The sequence below is a fragment of the Lissotriton helveticus genome, chromosome 12 (genome assembly GCF_964261635.1).
Source record: "Lissotriton helveticus chromosome 12, aLisHel1.1, whole genome shotgun sequence".
NCBI classification, from domain to species: Eukaryota; Metazoa; Chordata; class Amphibia; order Caudata; family Salamandridae; genus Lissotriton; species Lissotriton helveticus.
This window is the reverse complement of record NC_136073.1, coordinates 579,014,059-579,040,687: the sequence shown is the minus strand read 5'-3', so window position 1 is coordinate 579,040,687 and position 26,629 is coordinate 579,014,059. Positions and strand designations below refer to the sequence as shown.

The 26,629-nt window shown below is 44.2% G+C and overlaps 1 protein-coding gene across 4 annotated transcripts in view; it reads right to left on the bottom strand.

The window, feature by feature from the left end:
- KIFC3 (kinesin family member C3) overlaps nucleotides 1-26,629 on the bottom strand; it is a 446,810-nt gene that overhangs the window by 6,248 nt on the left and 413,933 nt on the right. For 2 of the 4 annotated variants that reach the window (XM_078670026.1, XM_078670028.1), the window contains 8 exons: nucleotides 22,444-22,548; nucleotides 22,017-22,147; nucleotides 14,733-14,856; nucleotides 14,497-14,626; nucleotides 7,716-7,945; nucleotides 5,941-6,075; nucleotides 5,616-5,763; nucleotides 5,464-5,489 (listed from right to left, as the gene is read on the bottom strand). In XM_078670026.1, coding sequence (XP_078526152.1) covers nucleotides 5,485-5,489; nucleotides 5,616-5,763; nucleotides 5,941-6,075; nucleotides 7,716-7,945; nucleotides 14,497-14,626; nucleotides 14,733-14,856; nucleotides 22,017-22,147; nucleotides 22,444-22,548 — 1,008 coding nt within the window. In that variant the 3' untranslated portion in view covers nucleotides 5,464-5,484. The remainder of the gene's footprint in view (nucleotides 1-5,463; nucleotides 5,490-5,615; nucleotides 5,764-5,940; nucleotides 6,076-7,715; nucleotides 7,946-14,496; nucleotides 14,627-14,732; nucleotides 14,857-22,016; nucleotides 22,148-22,443; nucleotides 22,549-26,629) is intronic. The other 2 variants (XM_078670025.1, XM_078670027.1) reach the window with 1 other exon arrangement.

Here is a 26,629-nt window from a genome sequence, read left to right as displayed (position 1 = left end):
ATTTATGGAGAAAAACCCATGAAACTTCAAAATAGAATTTACAGGCACACTGTCAGAGGAAGGTTTATGTTCTTGCGGTGGATGACAGTGTCCAGAGTTGGCTTCACTAAAAACTTTTAAGTAACACTCTAGATCCCAGTGCTGTTCCTGAGGTCCTGGTGAATTGCGGAAGATTAGGCTGAAGATATTTATCAAATATGTCCCCAAAGTGTTTTGCAAAAAAGTAGAGTGCTTGAAGGGTTAACTGCACCAAATAATCAAAAGGAACAATACCGTTCCTGCAGTGAATAAACTAAGGAGTATTCCTGGAAGCAGTTGACCATGTGAAAAATAACAGTAGATGCCTTATGTACTTTTGGCATTATTGAACAGGTGGAAGGGGCATAATGACTAGCACTAATAGTCGTAGCATGTACATCTAAGGGGGATGTCAGAGTTTGCAGTGATCTAAAAACAGCAGCAGAATAAGTGCATGGTGGGAGACATTTCCTATACCAAACATTAATGAAATGGTAAGCATGCTGGGGGAGCGAAAAAGTGTGAAGTTGGATCTCAGACATAGTAGTGAAATCCACGGATTAGCTTGTATGCACTATACACAGAGCCTGCACCTGGTTCCACCAACTGGGGTACACTGAAAACTGACTGATTTAGCCTATTCAGGGCATATGGGTAAAATTAATTCCAAAGAAAGGTTCCTTCTGGATTACTGGTGGCTAAATGCTGATCTGCAAACCTACAAGTTAGTTGGAGATTGTCTATACTGGTTCAACAAGAACGATAAGCACACCTCCATTGATAAGCTGAGAAATCCACCCAGATACTCGGGGAGAAGTTTAATTTGACTTGATGGGTCTCTTTCAGGGTGAGAGTTAACTAGGATATTTTGGCCAGGATGCATTTATTCTCCCATTGGGCAGCAGTTCCCATCAAGAGTTTAATTAACACTATAGTTGCTTATCAAGTTCCTAGATCAAACATTTCAAAGGGAAGGAAATCAAAAAGCAATACTGACTAGTTTGCAGCTCGCATGTAAGGAAATGGAGAATTTTCTGTTGAAAGAAATATTAGATACAAAAATGCTTGCTTTGTTACTCTGCGGCCATTGATACCATCAATAAGTTGAATTGGACTCAGAGTGTCCAATGTACCAGAAGCTGTGACATGAATTGTAGGGTGGAAGCATATAAGATTTCTCAACATGCCACAAAATATTGTTTGAAATGTTTAAGAGAGCATATATGGGTCTATGCCCCCATTGCTTTGGAGAGAAAAGGAGTTTGAGAAGATGTTTGATGATAGAGGTGTGAAAGAGAGGTGGGCAAACTACTAAGTAGAAAAAGCAACTTCAATACCCTGGAGTAGTTCACAGCGATGTGCGAGTAAATGATTTAGTAGGTATACATGCACTGGAGTGTCACATGCCTGGTTCAATGTTTGGTAAGCACATTAAGGTGAACACATTTTTCAAAGTAGCTGTGAAGGCTGAAATGGTTGCATCTGTATGTTTAACCAATCAATCAAATTTCTTTATTCGATTTTAGGTATTTTCAATATTTTAGGCATTGCATCTGTAGGATTAACCATATTTTAGTGAAGAATGGAGATGCAAATGGCAATTTTGAGTTTGAAGGAAATGACATGCAATGACAACTCTCCTTAATCTACTGCTTGCAAGATAAGATTCAGTAGAGACTAGCACAGGTTTGGTCCTATATTGGAGTCAGAAGCCCAACTGATGGTTATACAACAAGTTTTCAATTTCAAGAACTACTGGTGCTGTGAGGCCCCAGTGCTTTCCAGGATCTTTAGTCAGCCAAGACAAGACTGCAATAGGGTGAGAGTTTTGGAAATGCAGAGGTTGGAACAAGACAGTGGAGGTACTAGGACTGATTAATTGAGCCATGCAGGAACCAGGCCTTATTAAAAAAGACTGATTAAAAGCCAAATAAAGCAACAGTTTTGTAAGGACACAGTGAACCTGTTAGGCTACACAGTAAAAGCTGGCAAATGTTTCAGTATGGGTTAAATGTCCTCAACATAGTTATAAAAAGTAATGCCAAATGATTAGATCAGATTGACTAAACTGACGTTTTACACATTGAGGAAAAAATGTGTGGGTGTGGGCGAAGATAAGTGCTGTGTCACAGTGCATGCAGCTCTGTTCAATGAAGATTCAAAAGGGCACAGAGCCACTAGCTGTGTTGTATCAGGCCAAGTGTTGAAGAGCCTGTTAGTAGTTGGAGTGGCAAGGTCAGTAGCACAAACGTCAACCAACAATCCCAACACAACGATCATCCCATTTCCCTTCTTGAGACATCTGACAGACATACCAGGTTCTGTACTCTTAGTTGAATGAACGGTGGCCTGAAGATAATCTCATAAGCAATTATCCTGCAACTCCAGCAGCTGGGTTGCCACTCTCCGTGCCAGGATATTCAAAGTACAACAACTTGGAGAAGAGACTGTTTTAAGCAACTGTAAGGGGCATAGATCATATGTGGAAGCCTGCAGTTTTACTTGCTTAAGAATATAATGTGCGTCAGTTTATCAGACAAAATTCATTTAGCAGCACATCGTATGTGAAGTAACTAGAGCTAGAGGTGTCATTGGTGTGTGCTTGAAATGCTAAAAGTTGGGTTACATGAAACATCCCATACACCTACGGTTGATTCAGGTGAAAGCCTTCACTATGGACCTCTGGCTGATCATTCCTCCTCGTCCACTGACAACATCACTGACAAATAAATTAAAGTGGCAGCACGTCCTTCAATCTCTTACGAGTCTCATAACCTACAGTATGCATCTTCCCTGTTGTAATATTAGGAGGTCCACTTGACAACTTTGGGTGTTTTGGGCACCATCCACCAAAAGCCAATGTTCCTCTGGGCCACCAAATCTTTATCATATAAATTAGAATGTTGCAGGAGATGCACATCTGTGTACTCCAGCAAGAAATCCAGTTAGTGCACCCGATTTGCTTTGCCACCATCATTGTTGGGACATCATCCAACTCTAATCAGTAGGAGTACAAGCCTCAGTGCCACGCTAAGTAAATGAAGTCAGAGGGAAATCTTCAGTGCCTTTGAAACAACACTGAAAGAGACAGATCAACCTCATGCCACGCCGCACTGGTGTGTAATCAAGTAAAGGGTGTAATTTGTGGTTTCTGGTCAACCCTAAGAAAGATGCCACATCCAGTGCACAAATACAATGGAAATAGGTGTTCGAAACTTACACCTAAGAGTCATGATCAACATTTCTTCAAAATGATCCCAGAGGAAAAAAGACTTCAAAAGACTATTAGAGTAACAGTACGTTTTTGTTTTCTGTATGGCGGCGTATGTGAATATCACTATTTCTGATATGCTGCTTTTATCGTAGTGTTGTATAAGTTCTACTTTCCTTTCTGTGAGCCCTTTTTTAGTTATAGTGCACAGTTCATTTGACATTTCTTTTTTTTTATCTTGGGGGCTAAGCCTGCTCATTTGTGGAAGCTTGATGATAATTACAATTTAGGGCTAGCCGTGAAATGAGTTCCATAAGTGTACATTATGTAGATCAATGCACAATAATCCAAGGTTAGTTCAAGAGGTCTTTAACAAGAATATATCATTAGTGTGATGGATCATGGCTTACGTTTTCTTAGTGTACTCAATATCAGCACAGCAAACTAAGTTTGAAGAGGTTGGCAGTTCTCAGTTGTATTTAAGGCATGTATGTTAATGCTTTAAGAGTTAATCTGGCCACTAGTTGATGCAAGTGTAAACCTGCCACTTCACAGATCTACTTTTGGGTTGCTTCAAGATTAAGACCATCGTCACACAAGTTACATTCTCCTACAATTTGTAGGCTACTCACACAAATGATATGGTCATTATCAAACTTAGAATACTATCCAAGAATAAACTATATTGAGTAAGAAGTTAGATTATTATTGTTAAGCGCTCATTCACCACAGCAACTTAGTGATATGATCAGAGAAACTAGGGAAAAGAAGAAGTGGTTAATAAAAATAAAAAAACTAGGAAGAAAAACGTAGAGTGCTTAATAATCAGCAGCTTTGTAGGCTAAAATGTTGTGTAGAGCTGTTGAAAGTGTCTTAGAGGCATGAGACTTAAAGTATCCCCATCTCTGGTCTGATTCTGGCTAGGACGGACACAGACTGTCTTTGGCTGTTGGTGTTCTAGTTGTGCAGATGTGCACCATGCCCGCTGAACTCTCTAAATCAATGTTAGCAGTTATCGCGTGGGTTCAGTGGAGTTAGCAACTTAAAGGTTCTTCACAGGACATAGTGTTCAAGGTACCCGCACCACACTAAAGTACTGGCTAAAAGGCCAGAGCCCAGATGTCTCTAATGTCGACAGGGTAACTGTCTCTTAAAAGAGGAGCACAGAGTATACAGTATTTAAGAAACTGGGCGTTGGCTAAGTAAAAGCTCCTGAAAATGTCCCTATTTTAACCACAAAGCAAACTCAACTTGGTGATCAGGAAATTCAAACCATTTTAACCTATAGTAACCTATAGTAATCAGACTACTACAAAGGAAGGTGGAAGGGTAGCAGGCTTGTAGTTTGTGAAATGGACCCTGATATGATTTGTTAGTTTAAAATGATGAATACGAAGACAGGGCTGCAGCATTTGCATATTCGGTTTCTTTCCCTAGAAACACAGCTTGCCCCCTAGCACCTTCAATATATTATACCCACTGACCTGTATTGCCCCTGGCATCTAGACTAGACAGTGACACCTGTATATCCAGTGTACACCAGAATCCAGATGGTGATGTAGCATAACCTACTTAATTTAAAAGTCAGCCTGATAAACTAGAAGCTAGTGTTTGCCGGAAGCAAAGTCTTCAGAAAGGAAAAAGCAAACACCACATTCCGGTTCCAAGCCCTCGATTTTCAGAACAGTTTCTGATGAACCAAAAGGACCTTACATTTCTTCAAATTACAAACCAATGAGGAAGAGATCAAAGGTGTTTTTCAGTGTCATTTTGCTTCTGAATACTACACCATGCACAAGGTTGGGCTCATAATACCTCCTCTGTATAATACTGCCACTTGTTTTCTAAAACCTCTACCCTAGAACATTACACCAGAGACCAAAGCTGGCCTCTCGAGACCTCAATCTCAGGAACACTGCAACAGAAATCAATGGCATCTACTTAGACCCCACATTCACAATTCTGATCTGCTAAGACTTGATTTCAGAAAACAATATCAGACCGACATTTACCGAACACTGTATCAGAGGCAACAGATTGGTTGATCACATTTGCCATCAGAGGACCACACGCTTGATGGTCAGGTTGCTACAGCTCCACTTTCAGATGTGAAACTGAGATCAGCTTGCAAGCAAAGGCTAAATCCACCAATATATAAATTTATAGCTGAAGCCAAAGTTTCTACTATGCTTTAAAAACCCAAGCGCTACCTGTCCGCACCCAAAAACACTCACCTGAAAAGGGTGAGAATCATTTTAGGCTGCAATCAAACAGAACACCATAAATTAGTTCTGGATCAAGGGAATGTTAAAGGATGAGGGGTTGTAAAGAGAAATTAGGAAGATTTGGTCAGTTAGATGTAGATGACTGAAGCCAATTACCATACCTATGGCCTGATGCTTTTGACGAAGGGATGGCGGTCGTTTAACACTAACTGCAGGACTGGATGTTGGGCTTGATCGGCCATTCACCTGCGCTACAGAAGAGGACGGACTTGATCGGGCAGGTTGGTGCACTGGTGAAGAGGATGATTCCTGTACAAAAGGAAAACAATCTCAAGAACAATCTCAAGAACAATGATTCCAGTTTATCATAGTGAAGAGGATCTGAAATAGGGAGAGGATGATGAGAGGAGACTGCAAGAAAAAAGGTAAAATAAGTAGGCCAAGCTGCCATGCAGACAGGCAATAGTATAAGGAGAGACCCCTTACCTCAACTTGTTCCTGGTTAGATAAGGGAATGTGCTCTGTTTTTCTGGTTACAGGTCCCAGTTCCACTGAACGCACTCGCTCAGCAAACTTGAGGGAGCACAGAGTTTCACTAACGTTCTTTTCAACAGGAGACACCTGGTGTGAGAAAGAAGGGTAATCACAACACATGCTACTGGCAAAAACAAAATGGTCCACCAAAATCCCAGATCAACCCACTTTCATTGGTCCAACACAGGAGGTAGGCAGACGAACTAAACAAAGTTGCAAAATGGTTTGAGTCAAAATCTATGTCTCGAGTTGATTTGATGAAAATGCTTCTGGCACAAAACGATATGGGAGAGGGGAGAAACCTTTGTGTGTACAACAAGTCTCTGGTACTCGTGTCCAAGTGAGTGTAGGAAATCCCCATTAATACACTCTTTCCCCCTCCCTCCCTTCTTTCCCCTACCCCACAAGTGTGCTATACAATCGTCGTTCCATTTCCTTTGCACTCTCCTTTTATGCTCTAATATTCTCGTTTCTCTCTCTCTCTCCATCTGCTCTCACCTTCAGAATCAGTTTCACCTACTGCAAACCTCAGGAGTTTGACTCTTTCTGTCATTGTATCTGTCACCAATATCTGTTCCCTCGGCCCCTGTAGTGTCTAAACATGTAGTTTCACTTTCTGCAACAGCTACCATGATCGCTTTCCTACTATTATCCACTGGGTATTAATTCAGAGAAAAAGGCTGTAATCTAGCCCCATGTCTACAATAATTGATCAGACATTTTGTAGTTCTATATTGAGAGTAAACTGCGTTTTGAAGTTAACCAAGGTTTGGGTGCAAAGTAAGTAGAAGAAGTTCTACACCTCCCTGTTCAACCCTCTGCTACTTTTTCATCACTATCCCTTTCACGAGACTGCTCAAAAACCTTGACCTCTTCCCTTGAAACTTTAATGTCCTCCCTCAAGCCCTCAAACACCCTTTCTTTACAAGCTTACCATCTGTGCTGCTCCTTTCTGAGCCATGAACTGTCCACTATATCTCTTTGAGACCAACTCTCCCTTAGAGACCACTCATTCAAATATTTGAGACCTTAATTGACCTCACTCTCCATAAATTATTTTCTGTTTTCTTATTACTTCTTTGCTTTAATTTGCTCTCCTTCTGTACTATCTTCACCTAACTTCTCCTCCCAGAGCATCAAACTCATTGCCACCCCCTCTTTTAAGCCCTTACTTGCACTCTTATTCTATCATCATGGTGATCTCTCATTCATGATCCCTCACCCACGTTCCTTTGCATCCTTGACAGCCCTTACTCTTTTCTGGATCACAACAACCTTTCCCTAAAGAAGCAACATAATCACATCAGTTTTCCCACTCTGCCCTTTGTGACATGTCCTGGAGATCAAAACTCAAAGGTAATTTTGTATTCCACACTGAGCTCACCAACTATTGTTTGTTTCCTTAGCTATGCATGGTTGCGATCAGTTCTCATTACATAATCTTCCTATCCCCGGCAGTGTCCTCACTTACCTTGACTTCACTCAAATGCTTTAAGTTTAAACGTCAGGTTTACAACATTCATTGATGCTTCCTACACAGAGTCCTCAACTGAAATCTGCCTATTGTTAGGTGACCCCTCCCTAAATTCACCCAGTCATTTTGTCACTGTGCAGCTCTTTGCCTACATTTTTCTGACACTAGTGTGTCCCTTCCCCATAGCCTTTGACCTTCCTAAACCTCAAACTTCTTTGATTCTCATTTTGTTTCTGGTGACCGTCAATCTCACCTGCACCATCATGAGGGTCTTGCTGTCTCCACTGAGAGAGTCTTGCAGCAGGTATGTCAGCTTGGAGTTTCTGAAAGGAACATGGGCCTGGCGTGTCCGAAGAGCATAGATCACATCCCCAAGAGCTGAGAGGGATTTGTTTATGTGTTGTGCTTCACGAAGCCTACAGCCCTCTGCCCCAGACTTCCCTACACGCTCTGATCCAGCAAGGTCCACCAAATTCAGCTTCCCTGAGGAGAAAGAGAAAAAATGAAACCTTTCAGGTCGGAAGGGTAGCCTAAATGGCGTTCTTAGAGAATCTTCAAATTTTTTGTGCGCCTTTATCACCATCTGATCTCCTATCCCCTCAAGCACTTAAGTTCTTTTATGCTTAATTCACTGTCTTTCCTCCACCGTTTGTTGTGCCTTAAACATTACTCACATTAGATCTCTCACTGTCCAAAAGATTAGTAGGTGGTGAGTGTCTTTTACTGTGCTTTATTTTTAAATGCTATATCAGATAGAAAAATAGGAGTCAGCCAAAAATCCTCTCTAGAATGTGATTTCTGAGAACCAAAAAACAATTAAAAGGCAACAGTTTGGGGTGATGCTCGTCTGCAGGCGTGGGAGGGGGGCTAGGGTCACCACATGATTCCAAGCATACACTCAAACGAGAAGTACTCAAATTCCCTAAAACATCTGCAGTTTCCTTGAGTTTTGGGGTAGCTGCCTTTTTATACCACTAGCTGTAACCTGCTGTGTTGATAATACCTGGAATGGGATTAGAGGAAGGAAGTTTACAATTTCAGCCTCCACAAATGAGTAGCTCCATTTGCATTGCTGCATTCTTCAGTAGCTATTGTTGCAAGAATAAGGCACTAACAACCACAGTAAACGTCCCTGCACTTTCATATCACCACTTAAACCAAAGATCCCCCGGTACACCAACTACTGCTTAGATGCTCCCTAAATGACAAACAGTCTATTCACTCATATGCTACCCAGCATAGACCTTAAACCACACTCAATACTGATCACAGCTCATAGAGCCAATCCCCCTGCACCATGACCACCTACACACTAAGTCTATGCCTTACACCCTTCACTACAGATGGCTGCATTACCTCACACTCATTTTCTACCTGCTCAAATTCATGAAGGCCTCAACCTCTACCTAGACTGTGTGCATGCTTTACAACCTTCATTTCTTTTCGACACTATCACTTGAACCTAACCAGCACTTTGGCTCTTGCATCTTATTTTTTGTCCAAGCCCACAGTGTGCTTGAATGCCCACGTCATTTGCCCAGTTTCTACTAGCAAGTGCAGATTCTCACATTTCACTCCCTGCAACAACATCTCCATCCTTAACTCACAATACTTCTATTTCTTGACTCTCTTGGGCCACATCCTACACATCCACCTACCAAAACAGCTACATCAACACTTACACATTCCATCACATAACCTCCCCACCTACACCCTGTAGGTAAGCAATTAACATTGTATGCACCTACATCATAAGCAGCGTCCCCATCTGCACCACCCATAATTTCCAAACGTTCACAGCTACACCCCAACCCTCTACCATCTAAGCCTGAACCGCTAACCTCACTTACACCAATGCCTTCACCATACACCACCTACACCCCACAACTTAATTTCTACACTAGCTGTCCCCTAACAATACACACATACCTATTCATCAATATTTTCTTTTTAAATGTATAGAGAAGGCAAGTGCTTAATTTGTAAGTTTTGGAATTGATTACATTTAAATGTTTGAGAAGTTAGCTTTAAGCTTGCTTTTCTTACAGTTGATACAATGATAAACCCACAATGATCAATGGATTGATAGAGCTATCACCAGCATTACTAAACTATGGCTGCCATTTAAGTCCTTGCCCAGTCTCACCTTAAGCAATTTGAATCGGTTGAGGAACAGTCAAGGAGGAATCTACATATAAAAGTGTCTGACATAAAATGATACATTGTCTAGTGTCTAGGCTGAAGAATGGATCAAGACATACAAGAAGAACAATATACACCCTAAACCTACCATTCACAGGCAGAATATATTTTGGCATACAAATAAACATAGGGATTGGCTTAACGAGTACTGGTGGACAGGATAAAGAACACCGCTGCAAGCCTTCAATCCAGGGGAGTAAAACAGAAAGTGATGGGTGTGATGCTTGATCTTGGCAATTTATAAATACTTTGGTCCACCCTTCTCCAGTCTCTTGATTTGTTTCCACTGTCACAGCAGAGCATGACCAAATCGCAGGTCCCTTTAAATGTTTTTAAAGGGACTGTTAGTGTCAGTCTTTCTTCACAATCCTCCTCTTTTTAACTAATGTCTTTAGATCCTTCTTGTCTTTTTTTTTAGGTCTCGCCTGTCGATGCGCATGCGCATCGAGCTTGCGAGACTATGGGGGCTTAAACAGTCTTTAACCAACTTGCAAGGAATCATGGCGATTCCTTGCAGTGCCCGTGAAAAAGCGCGTGCACATGCCCCCAGCCGCCTGCCTTGCATGTATTTTCCCTCAGCCTCCCTCCCGCGGGCAGCTTGGCCTCGGGTATTCACCCCAGCGCGACTTCTCCCCCCTAATTACATGCCTGCTGTTTACTTCTTTCACGGCCACTCTCAGGCACATCAAAGGCTGCTCACACACACCATATGCTTTCACGGCCACTCTCTCGCACATCAAAGGCTGCTCACACACACCATATGCCAGCTCCCCTCCCCCACCCCCCACGCCTCGCAACAGACTTCATTGGAATGCGCTCCATGCATTCTCCCCTCCCTTTCAGCCTCTTTCCCAGCTCCAAGCCGGACCCTCCATTCTCACCTCCTCTTTCTTTATTTACAGGGAGAACTTGTATTTTTCCCCGAGGCAACCAGTTCTGACACTGCCCGTCCCAGCACACACCAACTTAGAGCTTGACTTGTACTGACGCTGTCACCCCAGCAGACATGCAATCTGCATCAAGCATCCATATGCATCAAACATCCACAAGCAACAGACATCCACAAACATCAGACATCCACAAACATCAGACATCCACAAGCATCACAAGCAGCAGACATCCACAAGCGTCAGGCATCCACAAGCGTCAGGCATCCACAAGCATCACAAGCAGCAGACATCCACAAGCAACAGACATCCACAAGCATCACAAGCAGCAGACATCCACAAGCATCAGACATCCACAAGCATCACAAGCAGCAGACATCCACAAGCATCAGACATCCACAAGCATCACAAGCATCAGACATCCACAAGCATCAGACATCCACAAGCATCAGACATCCACAAGCATCAGACATCCACAAGCATCAGACATCCACAAGCAACAGACCTCCACAAGCATCAGACCTCCACAAGCATCAGACATCCTTAGCATCAGACATCCACAAGCATCAGACATCCACAAGCATCAGACATCCACAAGCATCAGACATCCACAAGCATCACAAGCATCAGACATCCACAAGCATCACAAGCATCAGACATCCACAAGCAGCAGACATCCACAAGCATCAGAAATCCACAAGCATCACAAGCAGCAGACATCCACAAGCATCAGACATCCACAAGCATCACAAGCATCAGACATCCACAAGCATCAGACATCCACAAGCATCAGACCTCCACAAGCATCAGACCTCCACAAGCATCAGACCTCCACAAGCATCAGACCTCCACAAGCATCAGACCTCCACAAGCATCAGACCTCCACAAGCATCAGACCTCCACAAGCATCAGACATCCACAAGCATCAGACATCCACAAGCATCAGACATCCACAAGCATCAGACATCCACAAGCATCAGACATCCACAAGCATCACAAGCATCAGACATCCACAAGCATCGGACATCCACAAGCATCAGACATCCACAAGCATCAGACATCCACAAGCATCAGACATCCACAAGCATCAGACATTCACAAGCAACAGACATTCACAAGCAACAGACATCCACAAGCAACAGACATCCACAAGCAACAGACATCCACAAGCATCAGACATCCACAAGCATCAGACATCCACAAGCATCAGACATCCACAAGCATCACAAGCATCAGACATCCACAAGCATCAGACATCCACAAGCATCACAAGCATCAGACATCCACAAGCATCACAAGCAGCAGACATCCACAAGCATCAGAAATCCACAAGCATCACAAGCAGCAGACATCCACAAGCAGCAGACATCCACAAGCATCAGACATCCACAAGCATCACAAGCATCAGACATCCACAAGCATCAGACATCCACAAGCATCAGACATCCACAAGCATCAGACATCCACAAGCATCAGACATCCACAAGCATCAGACATCCACAAGCATCACAAGCAGCAGACATCCACAAGCGGCAGGCATCCACAAGCGGCAGGCATCCACAAGCGGCAGGCATCCACAAGCATCAGACATCCACAAGCATCACAAGCATCAGACATCCACAAGCATCAGACATCCACAAGCATCAGACATCCACAAGCACCAGACATCCACAAGCACCAGACATCCACAAGCATCAGACATCCACAAGCATCAGACATCCACAAGCATCAGACATCCACAAGCAACAGACATCCACACTCACCCTCACTCACCCTCACTCACCCTCACCCTCACAGACCCTCACTCACCCTCACTCACCCTCACCATCAACCGCTCACCCTCACTCACCTTCACCCTCACTCACCTTCACCCTCACTCACCCTTACCCTCACTCACCCTTACCCTCACTCACCCTCAACACCTCACCCTCACTCACCCTCAACACCTCACCCTCAACTCCTCACCCTCAACCCCTCACTCACCCTCACTCACCCTCAACACCTCACCCTCACCCTCACTCACCCTCACCCTCAACTCCTCACCCTCACTCACCCTCAACGCCTCACCGTCACTCACCCTCACCCTCACTCACCCTCAACACCTCACCCTCACTCACCCTCAACCCCACAGCCTCCCTCACCCTCAACACCTCACCCTCACTCACCCTCAACCCCACAGCCTCACTCACCCTCACCCTCAACTCCTCATCCTCAAGCCCTCACCCTCACTCACCCTCAATAATCCCTCACCCTCACTCACCCTCAACACCTCACCCTCACTCACCTTCACCCTCACTCACCCTCACCCTCACTCACCCTCAACACCTCACCCTCACTCACCCTCAACACCTCACCCTCACCCTCATCACCCTCACCCTCAACTCCTCACCCTCACTCACCCTCATCCTCACCCTCAACACCTCACCCTCACTCACCCTCACCCTCACTCACCCTCAATACCTCACCCTCACCCTCTCCCCTGCTGCACTCTCCTGCTCTCTAGAGATGTGGCATAACGACCAGAGCTGCCATATAAGTCACGTAAATACAAAACATGTTGCATTCCAAATGCTATAGGTGTCACATTCGCGAAAGTTATAACTATTGGCATTGTAAATGACAAAGCCATCAATTTAGCAATTTTAACAACCAAAAAATAAATAATATATGTCATTTACTAGACCAATAACTACAACTTTTCTAATGCGAGACCTATTGCATTCCAACCCCACTCATCCACGCAACACCACTCACACACGCAACGCCACTCACACACGCAACGCCACTCACACACGCAACGCCACTCACACACGCAACGCCACTCACACACGCAACGCCACTCACACACGCAACGCCACTCACACACGCAACGCCACTCACACACGCAACGCCACTCATCCACGCAACGCCACTCATCCACGCAACGCCACTCATCCACGCAAGGCCACTCATCCACGCAAGGCCACTCATCCACGCAAGGCCACTCATCCATTTGCAAAACAAAAAAGGTCAAACTCTTCTATTGCGAGACCTATTGCATTTTCAATGCTTGTTTTATTTCTCTCCAGCCTGTGCTGCTTATTGTATGGAACGATCTGTTCTGGGACACCTAGTGTTCTACCATATCCACGTATGAAGTCAACCTATACTGTTGCAATCTGTGTTGTACCTGCTCTGTTCATATTACATGCAAAAGCCAGGACACTACTGACCCTGTCAATGCCGGTTTCATTTGCTGATACATAATTAAGTGAAAGCACATCATGGCTTGGAACTTTCATGTGAGGAAGGCCTCACCAACCGTAGGCCCCCTCTACACTACGCAATAGTTAAAATGCTGCTTGAATTAATATTTTTTTAATATGCTTTTTTAAGAGACTATTAAGAAAGCAATTACACTCTGCAGTAAATGCGGAAGAAGAAAGCAAATACACTAGACCAGATTCATCTTAAAATGTGGTAAAATACCCACGTTCATGTTGTCTCCGCTAACCTCAGCTATTCCATCTCTGCTAGAGGTTTGAAGTCTGTGGGGTCCCTTCTGTAAATATTTCACCCATCTCTGACAGAAGGGTCCTTCCTTCCTTCCTCCCTTCCAACAGGCTCATTGAGTCATTATGTATTCTTTTCTAGGTTTACAAGTCATGGTCAGTTAAAGAGAACAAGCAATACAAAATACAGCAATCTAACTATACCTGAGGAGGTTGGAGGACACTTGACTCACAAACGTTTCCCCTGCACGTTTTCATTTTCAAAGTTTCTACGGATGTCCTACCCAACCTAGTTCCAATTTGAGACATCCCATGCCATTTTATCTCCTTCCCATTTAAATATCTATTTCGCCAGATACTCGGATGGTTAACAATAGTGTTGGACAAAAAATACACTTTTGAGCTTCATAATCTTGGAAAGTATGCATCACAACACTATCTGTGAATAACAGACCTGTGGTGCGGACACCTGTGCTGTAGTCTTCCCCGCTGATGGTGATGATGAGGAGAGCATGAGACCGGGAGCTGTGCTCATTAAGATTTGTGCACTCCGTGGCACGGTTGGTATGCCCAATATCAAATACCTGTGTAGAGAGGGGTAAGTGAACGTATGGTTAGAGTCTATTTCTGTGCCCTAAAAATACAGTGCTCGATTCTATGTTTTCTACATTGCTTAAGGCTGTTTCATACCCTGTTAATATCTTCCACGCTCTTCACAGTGAACTCCACTAGTCCCGGCACATACAGCTGCCCACTTCCATCTGGCAACAGCCTTATGTCAAGTTTCTCCAGTGGCTCCTTCCTCAGCAGATCCCTAAGACAGAAAGAGTAATCATCAGGGTAAACAACAGAAAGGACGCATCACATCCCATTACGATCTGCGATACAGTGAAATACGTTTACTAACCTGCCTACATCAGATTTCACCAACGTGGATTGTCAAAAATTATCAGAATTTTTCAGAGAAATAATCCAAAACATTCAGCCTTACCCGACACTGCTGACTTCAAGCAATTCTCTAAAACCCTCAGAAGAATGGTCCTATTTCAATGAAATCACTCAAATGACCTTGGTCAATAGGATCGAAAACTTTCAACCTTCCTTTCATTTTGCTGGTGCAATCCCATCTAAAGTTTAAAAAGATACATAACTCATACAATTCCTCCCCGAACTACAGAATTAACTGCTGACTTCCAAAACAATTTGTGCTTGATTGCCTAAAAGTCAGCCACGGCAACACACTCCTACAAAAATCGAATGCTGCCCAGGACGACCTAAACTTTTGCCAGATTTCCAACCATCCCTTCAAGGCTATAATTCTCAAACACTATGTTGTAGAGAGATGATTTATCACATTGATGTGAATAACCTCATGGATCACTTTGAGTGAGCATGGAGACAGTGAGGTTATGAGTAGTGAATGATGCCCTAAGAATGCTCAATGATGGCAGATTCTCATTCTTCTGGAAATGCCAACAGTAATGAACACTTTAAACCGTTACTCCCCCCTGACTGAATGGAAATCAGCAACGCAGGACTGCAGTAGTATGAATCCTTTCTAGATAAGTGTCCTAAACAGATTAAACTAGCCAACTTTCTCTGTGGTCCATCTAATCTTAGGAAAGGAGTACCCTCAAGACCCATCCACTTCATGCCCTCTAATCTATATAAGGAACCCCTCTGCTCTTTTCTGAGATAATCTGCCACCTTTCACCTCACGCCAAAGATACCCTGCTGTACTTTAAAGCTTCCTCTCTATAGGATATAACTAGGCTGGCAAAAACCTTAAATGATGTATAGACATTCCTCACTGCAGCTCATTTTAGGCTGAACTCCCAATAATAGATTTATTCCATCTCCCCTCTCCCAATTGCAATACACCTGTACAAACATGACTTGCTACATCTAAGCTGCTCGAATGCAAACCCACTATTGTCAACAATTCCAATCCTTTGGGTTTTATTCTGGACATGAACATCGATCTTCACAAATACATCAATAACTGTGCCATTAACAAATAAGGCTTTTTAGAGGAATCAAATCTCTCATTCCTGCTGAAGACATAACATTAGTTCAATCCCTTGTCCTCTCGAGGCTAGACTATAACATCTCCCAATGACCTGGCATTCTCAAAATTCACCCTGCTCCCCTTGAAGATTCCAAGAATGCTGCTGCATGTCTTGCCTAAGGTTTCAGAAGATTCAAACATATCGCTCATCCTGATTTTCCTTAATTCACTACCTACTGAAGCCAGGAGCATATACAAGGTGGTTTGTATTGTCTAGGAAACTCTACGTGGATAAAAAAATTCACTACTTATGGCATAACTTTACCAATCTAGAGGCTCCAATTCAGTAAGAAGCTCTAACACACTCCTAAACCCTGTCTTCAACAAAAAAAAACATTCTGCAACAATCATTCTCTGGGAGTGCCTCAAAACTTTGGAACTCCATTTCTCCTAGTATTGGGAATAATCCCTTGTTTGACCTTTCTAAACATGATCTTGAAGTCCTCCTTTTTCTACATTTATTCCATCTGTAACTAAATGTAAAGGCGGTTGTATCACTGAACAATCCAAGACAAATGGGGCTAAATTATTCTAAGTACATCTTAACAATTTCTTAAGTGTTATCTTATTTCCTGCTGCACTTGCCATTTTATTTCCCAGTCTCTGTAAAGGAGTTCATGTGGTAAAGCATTCTTCTGGCCGATAGCTTGTGGTATGAAGACAGGGAAAACACAAACTAGTTGTATCATATTAGCAAGATATCAGGCAGTTTACCATGGTATGAGAGTTGAAAAGAAACTAACGTTTCACAAATAAGTCAAATTATAGATTTGGGCATTAGCTAGGGAACGGGCTTCCGAGAAATATTGGTTGCACAAAGAGTGGAATGATTTCCAACAAGTTGCGTGGCATATTTCAGCCAAACAGCTGCTTTGTAATAATCCAATTGTGGCAGTCTTCCCTCATGTAACACAATCATTGGGACTGCCTAAAATAAGGCTGCTGTTTAATATAAAATAAAATGCTTGAGACTAAAGATTGACCTTATGATGCAAGGTAGCTTGCAGCTTAACATTAGGAGCAAAAGGAATGTTGCTTTTCAAGTTCTATGCATGGGTGTGAACTACAGATCACTTGGCCTAAATATTATGCAATATTTATTCCGGGTGAGCAGAGAATCCAGGAAGGACTAAAGGAGCTAACATTTTTGATATGTAGATAAATATTTAGCAAAAAAGCTGGATGGATCCTAAAACTAACAGTTTTGTAAAAGTAAGAGCATGAATTTTCACTACCACTTTTAGTAGAATTAGGAGTTTTAATGCAAGGGTTTTTCCGGCACAGTTATTTTATGTCATGAAATTTAAGAAAGATACTGCTTTAAGCCTACTGAAAGACACTAGCCCCCACATGCATCAAAGGTTTTTGGTATCGCAAACGGTGCGAATCGGAAAATTCGGCCGTTTGCGATTCCAAAATCACTTTTTGCTATGCATGAAACTTTTAGGAATTTTTTGCACTTCTAAAAAATGCGTTTGCATTTAAGGAATCGCATGTGTGCGATTCCTTAAATGCAATGCATCATTTTTTTTAAAAATAGCGAATTTTGAATTTGGAAGTGCAAATTAACACGAGGTTGACCCTCGTGTTAATTTGCGAAAATTTTAAAAGAAGCAAAAAATGCATTTTTTAAACTTGCATGTTACAGACACACATGTCCTTAGGACATGTGTGTGTGAAACATGCACTTGAAAATACATTTCAGGGGTGCAGGGGGGGGGTCCTTTGGAATGCAAAACGGCATTGATTCCTATGGGCCTCCAGGCCCATAGGAATCAATGTAATGACATTCCTTAATTGCGATTCGCAATTAAGGAATTGAAATTTCCGAAAATTAAGAAATCCTAAAAACTTTTAGGATTTCTTGATGCATAGGATTTTGCATTTCCTAAATAGCGATTCCTTAATTTTCGCTATTTAAGAAATGCAAAATCCTAGATTGATGCATGTGGGCCTAGGTGCCTGCTTTAGAATTCCATGGACGGGTAACTCCATAAGAAACGGGACCTATAGCCAGTCTGCCTGATTACAAGTGAATCCCTAGGCATTTATAATAAGGCCGATGGGAGATCCGTCATATTTGTGACGGAGTAAACTGTCTAAATAAGGACCCAAGATAGCAAATATTTACAAAGCACCTGAAATTTAAAAACTAGCGCTTCATCACAGCAAGTCATAAATAAAAAAGGCAATAAAGGGGGAGGAGCCTAGCTCGCGACCGAGATGGCCGCGTTTTAGCTCGGCTCCGTTCAACCACCTGTTTTCTTCGATTATCCTGTATTTCTCCTGCCCCGGGAAGCCCTCCTTGCGGTGTTTCGGTGCCGCGGGCACTTTGCGGACACTTACCCGTTGCTCCGGTGATCCTGGGTGCTGTCGATCCTGTGCGGTGGTCCCGCTCGGAGCCTTCGGGGCGGACTGGCCTGGACCTCCTGGCAGCGACGGGACGTGACGGAGCGCGATGGTCGGCCCTTGCTGGCGCTGTGGATCTGGTTGCGGAGGCTGATGTGCGAATAGGCCGGCTGTGCCCGTTGGCGGACCCGACTGGCCTGGGCCTAGGGGTGCGGACGCTGCCTCCTGCGGGGGAGCCTCCTCATTTATCCGGCTTGGTCCCCCTCCTTTGTTCCCCGGCCCGGCCATTTTGAATTTTCCGCCCGGGCTCGGAGAACGGGGCCGGCGGCACGAGGGGGCCGCCGAACATCCTTCTTCTGGTGGGTCTCCTTCCTGCCTTGGGGCGCCCCGCCGCAGTTCGGCTGACCTCCTTTTGCTTTGGTGTTGCTCCGGCCGGGGCCACCGTCGACCGAGGGCTTGCTGGGCTCCTAAGATGGCGGCCGACCCTGAGAGTCTCTGCCGGGCCTGGGCGAGCACTGGGGGCCCGCCGCACGGCCCGGATGTCGGATCTTGTGAAGGGTTTCCTGCACTTCAAGTTGTCCTGGGTGCACTATACTCCTGGCGGACTTCCGTGGCTGCGCCTGTTTCCCCTGTGGAGGCGGACCCACTTTTTGATTTAGGCGGGCCCCCATCGTTGGATTTTGCTTCCTTGTTGCAGGGTACGGCTGGTGTGCTCCTGGTCTCTGTGCCTCCGGCGGAGACCGCATCCTTGGATTGGAGACTCTCCGACGCCCTTCGTCGTCCTGCTTTGTTGCCTCGGCCGCTGGTCTGCGGTCCGTTTGCATCCTGTCCAGGCCTCGATGATCCTTTCTGTTTCTCATCGCGTCGGCTCCCCGGCCGGGGCGCCTGTGCCGACCCAGCTGGGCTTGCCTCGTTGGACTTGTCCATAGAACTGTGCCTGCGGTGCGAAGATTGTACCGTAACTTTTTTCTATTCTCCGTATTTTCTTTCACGTTTCTCCTCAGGACTGCCGCTGGATTTCCTCCTGAACCCTGTGTCCCTCGTCGTTTGGACTTTGTTTGTTTGGATGATTACAACCTTGGACAAAAGCGGACAGGGCTGAAATGACTTATTATATGCGGTAGTCTTGTTTTTGATCTATGACCGACATGTGCTGTTGTGATGTTGCGTAGCTTCGTGGGACTCCTGAAACTTATCCTGATGTCGTTTAACTTCCCGTGGGCTCTGCCTCTCCCCTTTTCACAGGTGGTGGGATGGTTGCAGATTATCCTGTTTTTTGCCCTCTCCCGTGTGTAATGTTCCTTCCTTTCCCTGGCCCTTCTTTTTGCCTTTGTTTCTACCTTGTTTCTTTCTCCTATATTTCGGGTTCTATTTTAGGGCGACAGGCACGCTGCTGGGGGGTTGGCCGTAGCCTTCTGCAGGGGTGTAGGGTGGGCTTGAGGGGTGGGTGGGGGGGTCTTTTGCTGTTTTTGGGGGATCTTTTTCCTCCTTTCTTCTCCCTTTTTGGTTCTATGGCCCTTGTGTATCCCTTCTTTCGGGGCTCTGTCTCGTCGTCTGTCCCCCTGGTGTCTTTCTGGGGTATTTTTCCGGTATCACGATGATTCTGATTTGCTGGGTGTGTTTTCTGTATTTTCAATGTCTATTTTGTACCGGGTTATGGTTTTCCTGTTTCGTCGCCCGGGGGCGGGTGTTTGGATAAGAGTCCCTTCCTTTCCTTCTTCCCCCTTCCTTTCCCCCCCCCCCCCCCCCCTTATGCGGGGTTCCTTTCTTTTATTGGGGGTCCGTTTCGTATTGTTCTTGTATTTGGGTCTTTTTCTGTGCTGTTTGGTGGGACGGGTGGTAGCTGCGGTGGGCGGGCATTGAACGGTGTGTGCGATGGCCTTTCCTCATGTCTGTTGTTTTGACCGGTGCTTATTGGTATGCCTATTTCGTGTTTGTTTCTCCTGTGTTTTTACGATCATTGTATTGCTGCCCGCCGCGGCCCCGCCCCTTCGGATTGTCTCTTGGCCCGCCACACTCCTGTACTCCCTTACCCGTCCTTTAAAAATAAGAAAACTACCTTTCTAATTCTTATCTCCTGTGATCGCTCTAAGATGCTTGTTATTTCTCCTGTTTCTTTGCCTTTGTATACTGTGATACTCTGTGCATTGCTCCTGACATTCGGCTCTGTGGTGGCCAGCCCGGTGGGTTGTAGGCCCGTATTTGTGAGCTCTTTTTGTACAATAAAGGTTTTCAAAAAAAAAAAAAAAAGGCAATAAAGGTAAATCCTGAAGTATTAATTTTGTGTATGCTGGATTGTCAGATGCTGAAAATTCAGAATAAAGTCTTTAGTATGACAGTGCAACAAATAATGTCCTCAAGTATACACCAAGGCAACATTTTGCCGTATGAGAGAATATGTTTTATTCATGGACTTCCAACAATTCAAGAGCTATGAAACAGAAAGAAAGAGGCAAGCTTGGCATTACCAAACTACAGAAGTAGACCATGCTGTATCTTTGTATAATTCATGGCACCCATTACATCTCTTCAGTGGAGTTGAGAAGTGCAACTTATCCCCACAATTACCACCAAGAGATCGGAGATTCCTACAGTCAGATGTAGGTTTAAATCTAACAGACCGGAGTAAGATTTTAGGAAGTTCTGGTTTAGCAGAAGTCCAAAAGTGAAAGAAATAAACCTATTTTTTGGCAGGAGAGGAAAGGAAAGAAAGGAAAAACATTTTAGATGACAAAATGTTACAGGATCATTTGAAAAATAATCTTTTCTGAATTCTAAGCTTTACTTAAAATGTTCTACTCTGATGCAGGGGAAGATTAACAGGTGACCTTTAATGGTATTTCCACCCAAAAAAGTGTGTGTTCTATCCAACCTAGTCTACATCCACTGCCTTATATTGAAGGTGACATGAAGTGGTGTTTGACAACGAAGCTTCCATCGGCTTCACCAATAGAAATTTCACACCTGTGAGGTTGACACTCTAAATTGGTGTTGGACCAGGTGCTAATTTAGACTAATCAGACACCACAATGTTCACTGTTTGTCATTACTTACATGAAAGCTTTTTACAAAATACAGCCACACACGAAAAGGCATGCAAGTACTCCTAATTTGCTGTGAGAAATACTAGGTGTTTCCACATGGTCCCAGATTTCAGATGTGTATTCATGGTGATCAAACTTTTTCCGCCAACATGTATTAAACTCAGATTAGGAGATTCGTCTCCTTTCCTAGCTTCAGGGGAGTCTGCATTCAGACTACACCCCGTATTTGGCCACAGCATCAACAGTTTAAGTTAGTTTCACAAATTTTGTAGGTTAGCCTTGCCTCTTGAACCTGAAAAACTACCACCATAAATCCAGAGTAAAAATAAAATATCTTCTGCAGTTGCCCCAAGTAGGAGTTGTTTCTCTGATCTCATAAAAGAGACCCAGCGGCATTGTTCAATCTACTAGCTCATACTTAGGTTATCTGTCACTCATATTGCACATTATTCCAAGTTAACTGCATAACACACATGTTTTCTGTTAACCACGTATTTCCCACCACTCATTTACCTCAGTGTCTCATTGTAGATTTCCACCATGCTGACAGAAATGGTGTACTGCCAATCAGAGGCCTTCTCAGCTACCTCCGAGAAGAGCAGTTGCAAGGCACGTTGATTTATCCCTGGGTTCTCTGGAGTTCCCTGATGAGAAACGAAATGCAGACCATTAGACTTAATGCTACAAGCCATGGATTCAATTCAGGGTGAAATATGAACAGGAAATTAAAAGATGCAACTGTGAAAGTGGCAAGAGGCTTTTTATTATATACGGGATCTCAAACTGGGTAACGCAACGCAGCCCTAGATCATGTCCAGGTACACATATTGGTTCATTCTGTACGACAGAGGAAACGAGAGGCAGGAGAAGGTCCGTGTTACAGATAGTAAGGAGAGACTGCACACCCCCACAATGCCCGACACAGGCATTCATTTCTTACCTCCATGGTGTAAGTCTTTCCTGATCCAGTCTGCCCATAGGCAAAGATGCAGACATTGTATCCATCAATGCAAGAAGTGACGAGAGCTTGAACTTCCCGGAACACCTAGAGGAGCACACATATGAGAAATATTGGAGAACAGTCTCAATACTGACCATATAAATCCTTAAAGATATAGCATCTCCACTGTGATGACAGGGAAAAGTCAAGAAAGACAAAGGCCGGGAATGGAAAGGAGCTTATATCCAGTGTTACACGGACCAGAAAACCCTCCGACAACCAATTCATAAAGAGTTGCCTCGGCTCAGAGTGACAGATCTTTCAAAACAGTAACAAATCTACTGATAGTAAAGGGTTGACAAAGACAGATTAGCTGGATCTCGAGGATGAAGACAGAAATTAGAGCCAAACCACTGGCATGAATAATTGAAGCAAATTCTGATTGGAGAGCCAGGTAGATCACTGTAAGCTGCTCACCTGCAGCAACCTTCGTATACTTACTCCATTATGCCCTCCTAAATTAACTCCTACGTATAGTATTTGTGCTACTTAGTAGTATGGTACATTGAAAGTAAGATGTGAGCCCAAGTGAAGCAAGGAGTGGTTCTTGATCATGCCGCATACAACACCAAATCGTGTACCGAATTACACCCCCTCCAGGCCTCATGCCCCCTTCTAAATTGATCAAAACTTACCGGTAGACAGTATCTACAGAGAAGAAAGGCATGGACTAAAAGTTCCAGAGTTACTAAAATGTGGTTCTTTCTTATTCAATGGTTGCAAGTTATCAGTAGACAACAATGCTGGCCTTATGACAACATTGGCTAAATACGGAGCCAAAAATGTAATTAAAAATATCTGGTTGGAACATAGAAAAAAGGTTGGATCAATGGACGCCTATCACATAACCCTCTGCTCTTGTGCCATTACTACTACCCTAGTGTTACTACTTCACTACATTTCCTTCTTATGCCCTACTACTACACGTTTTACCTGTACCTACTGCTCAGGCCCCACTTTTACTGCCCAAGAAACTCCTCTTCCAGTCTGAAACTAACTCTCCTCTCTAAACATGTTCGACAGGAAGATAATGTTTCTCCATCTGCTGATTCTCTTCTTCACTCCATTCCTTCTCACCCACCTTGTCGCCCTTTCTTTGATTCTCTTACCTCCTAAGTCCTGATCGCAGTGACATAGTAGAGGGTCATGGGCTCTAATGGTGGCAAATCCAAAGGCCCTGGGCCGCAGCACCTCCTCCACTAACAATAGCTGCACCAATGCTGTCTAGCAATGGTGTACCAAGGGTGTCATGAGCTCTAATGAAGGCAAGTAATGAGTCGGTCAACCTCCTTGTTCGGTAGTAATAGACAGCCATGAGTAGTGTTTACCAGGCCCCTCAAACTTGCATGCCTGGGTCCCGTTGCACCTGCTGCACCACAGATAGGTATACTCTTCCGGACTTGTAATGGCTTACAACGGTGTCATGGGCCTAAACTCAGGAGGAGCATGTGCACCAGTCTAAACCCTTTTTCAGTTGAAAAGGGCAGTTTTGATTACAGTAGAAAGGGTTCTGCCTCTGGGTGTAGGCTAGAATAAGCAGCACCTGCCTATATACAACTTGCAATGTACTTTCAACTGCCAGATGTCTTACACACCATCACAAACTGGCTGCGCAACACAGATAACTGGTTCCTCCTCAAGCACCTCCTGATATTGCCTCACCCACACTAGGAACAGGAATGGCAAATAGATGGTGGAAGACAAATCCACCACTTGCATCTGGAAGTTGCAATAATGCACCGGGCAAAGTGCTGGATGCCATCTCCCAGTGCCATCCTAATAGAAGGTTGCCCATGCACATCAACCGCAAAACACACAGATGTACACAGAGGCAGGGCTATTGCAGGTTTATACCAACATATTACTAGAGGCCAAAGTAGGTGCCAACACTAACACTGGGATGTCACCTACTCCTTTACGATGCCCCCTCCTGGGCCTATTCATTCTTCCAGTATGGATTCATCCAATCACCATTCTATGAAAGTCAAGCATTTTATGGTATATCTCTGAAAGAAAAGGACTCAAGAAAGGCTATTTTTCAGTGATTGACAAGCCGCATTGAGAGGAAAGTGCCTGCTATGAACTTCAGACTGCTACATCATTGGTATGAGTGCATCCTGTGAAAAAATCTGATAACCTCTCCATGGTGTAACAGAGAACAAGGTCATTACTGTGTACCAATAAGCAGACAACATAATACTATGAAAATACTGAGTTCTGTTCTCTTATCAAAGGTGTGACCTACATGTTTGGTAAAGCTGTGATTCTGCCTTTTAGGAAGCCGATGAAAAAGCTACCTCATGGAGGGAGAGAGAGAGAGAGCATCCACCTCACTAAGTATGGCCTAAGACCAGCATTGAAGCAATGGTGTGCAGACTACATGGTAATGTTCCCCAGATCCATTTTTTCACGCTCTTACAAGTTTCGCAGTTGGAATGGGTAATGACGTGCGGTTTCACTCTTAGAGAATGGTAAAACCATTCAGTAGTCCCCTTTCTGTTCACTTTCAATACACAGGGACATTAGAAATAACCATTACTCCTGCCTTTATAAAAGGCTTCTTTGTTGTTGTGAAGTCCCTCTTTGAAGGACCCTCACAAGTGGTAATTACCTTGTTTCGGGTCCTGTTAGGTTTTAAAAAAAAACAGAAGCTTCAGAACACCTTCTTGCTTTTCAAAGGTGTTTTACTGACCTGGTCCTAATATGAAGCTTCTGATGAGGAGAGCTGGAAGAGTGGCTCCTGCAAGAAAAGAGCACCTTGAACTTTGCACTATCCCTGTGTAAGGAAGTATAAAGCTTTTCCTCACTCTGTCGGGTGCCTTTGGTATCAGCGAAGAGGTGTGGCACAGCGGCCAGGGCAGCTGACTCCGGAACCCAGGGGCTCATGGCTCGATCCCCGGCGCTGGCGGCAGATCAGCCAAGCACCATGTGACTCTGGGTAATAGCTCTTTTAATCTTCCCGACGGCCCCCAGCACCTTGACCCCCTCGGGTACTTGTTTGCCTTTACAAATACTGGACATTTACATTTACTGGACATATGTATGTATGACAGTATTGAGGTAACGTATACTTGCATCATTCTCAGAGCCAAGGTACTTCAAACTCAAGTGAGAGTTTATTACAGACAACTATCAGAGAAAGTGAGAACAGGGATTTGCCACATACTACAATTAATGGGACACAGCCAAGAAAAAGTACCAAAGAAAACTCCGTGAACTCTGGGACCTGGCATCTGTGAGGTACAGTCCTTCAAAAAGCTCATCATGGTTGAGGGCTTCACTTGGGATGGCTTGAATGGAAGGCAGAGGAATGCAAACAGGACTGCAATATATCCCTTGACAGGGTCCACCACACAGCCCTGATGGACCAGCAAATGTGCAAAACACTAAGTGAGGCATGATAAGTGAGCCTTCAAGGGATCCGCATTCTGCTACTTACAGGAGGCGACACATCTATTGAACTTTCCACAGCAGACCGCCATGGGAGAGGTTTGACGAGCTGACATTATTATGCTGACTATCTTCGAAGCAGCAGGAAGGAGCTGAGTTATCCACACTCAATCTCCTGGCATGAAGGTGGAGACCCTGGACGTTGGGGTGAAGCACTTGCCCCTTCGACTGGGAAAGGAGGTAAACCTTGAGAAGTAGACAGAGGTGTGATTCACAGACCTCCTGCTCAATCAGTCTGGGGAAATGAAAATGACTTAAGACTATTCCTGGTGAATTGTCCTTGCAGGAATCAATGACCAGTCATCCAGGTACAGAACACGGAGATCCCAGCACCTACTGAGATGAGTTGCAACCACTGCCACCACCTTGGTTGAGACCCAAAGAGCTGCTGTAATTGAGAGAACTGCAAACTAGAAGTGAGTGCTGGTACCTTGTGTGATTGCAGAATTGTTTTGTGGAAGCATGCACCCTGCAAGTGGAAGTACACAACAAACACTTCTGCTTCCAGTGCCAGAAGCACCTGAGCCAGGGACTGCATTTTGAAATATTCTTTGAGTAAAAGGTCAAAAGCCTGAGGTCTTGGTAACGAGGAAGTACAGAGATTAGAACCCCTGGCCAAATGTGTGCTCTGGAACTAACTCCATTGCTCCTTAGAGCAATAGAACTGCCACCTCCT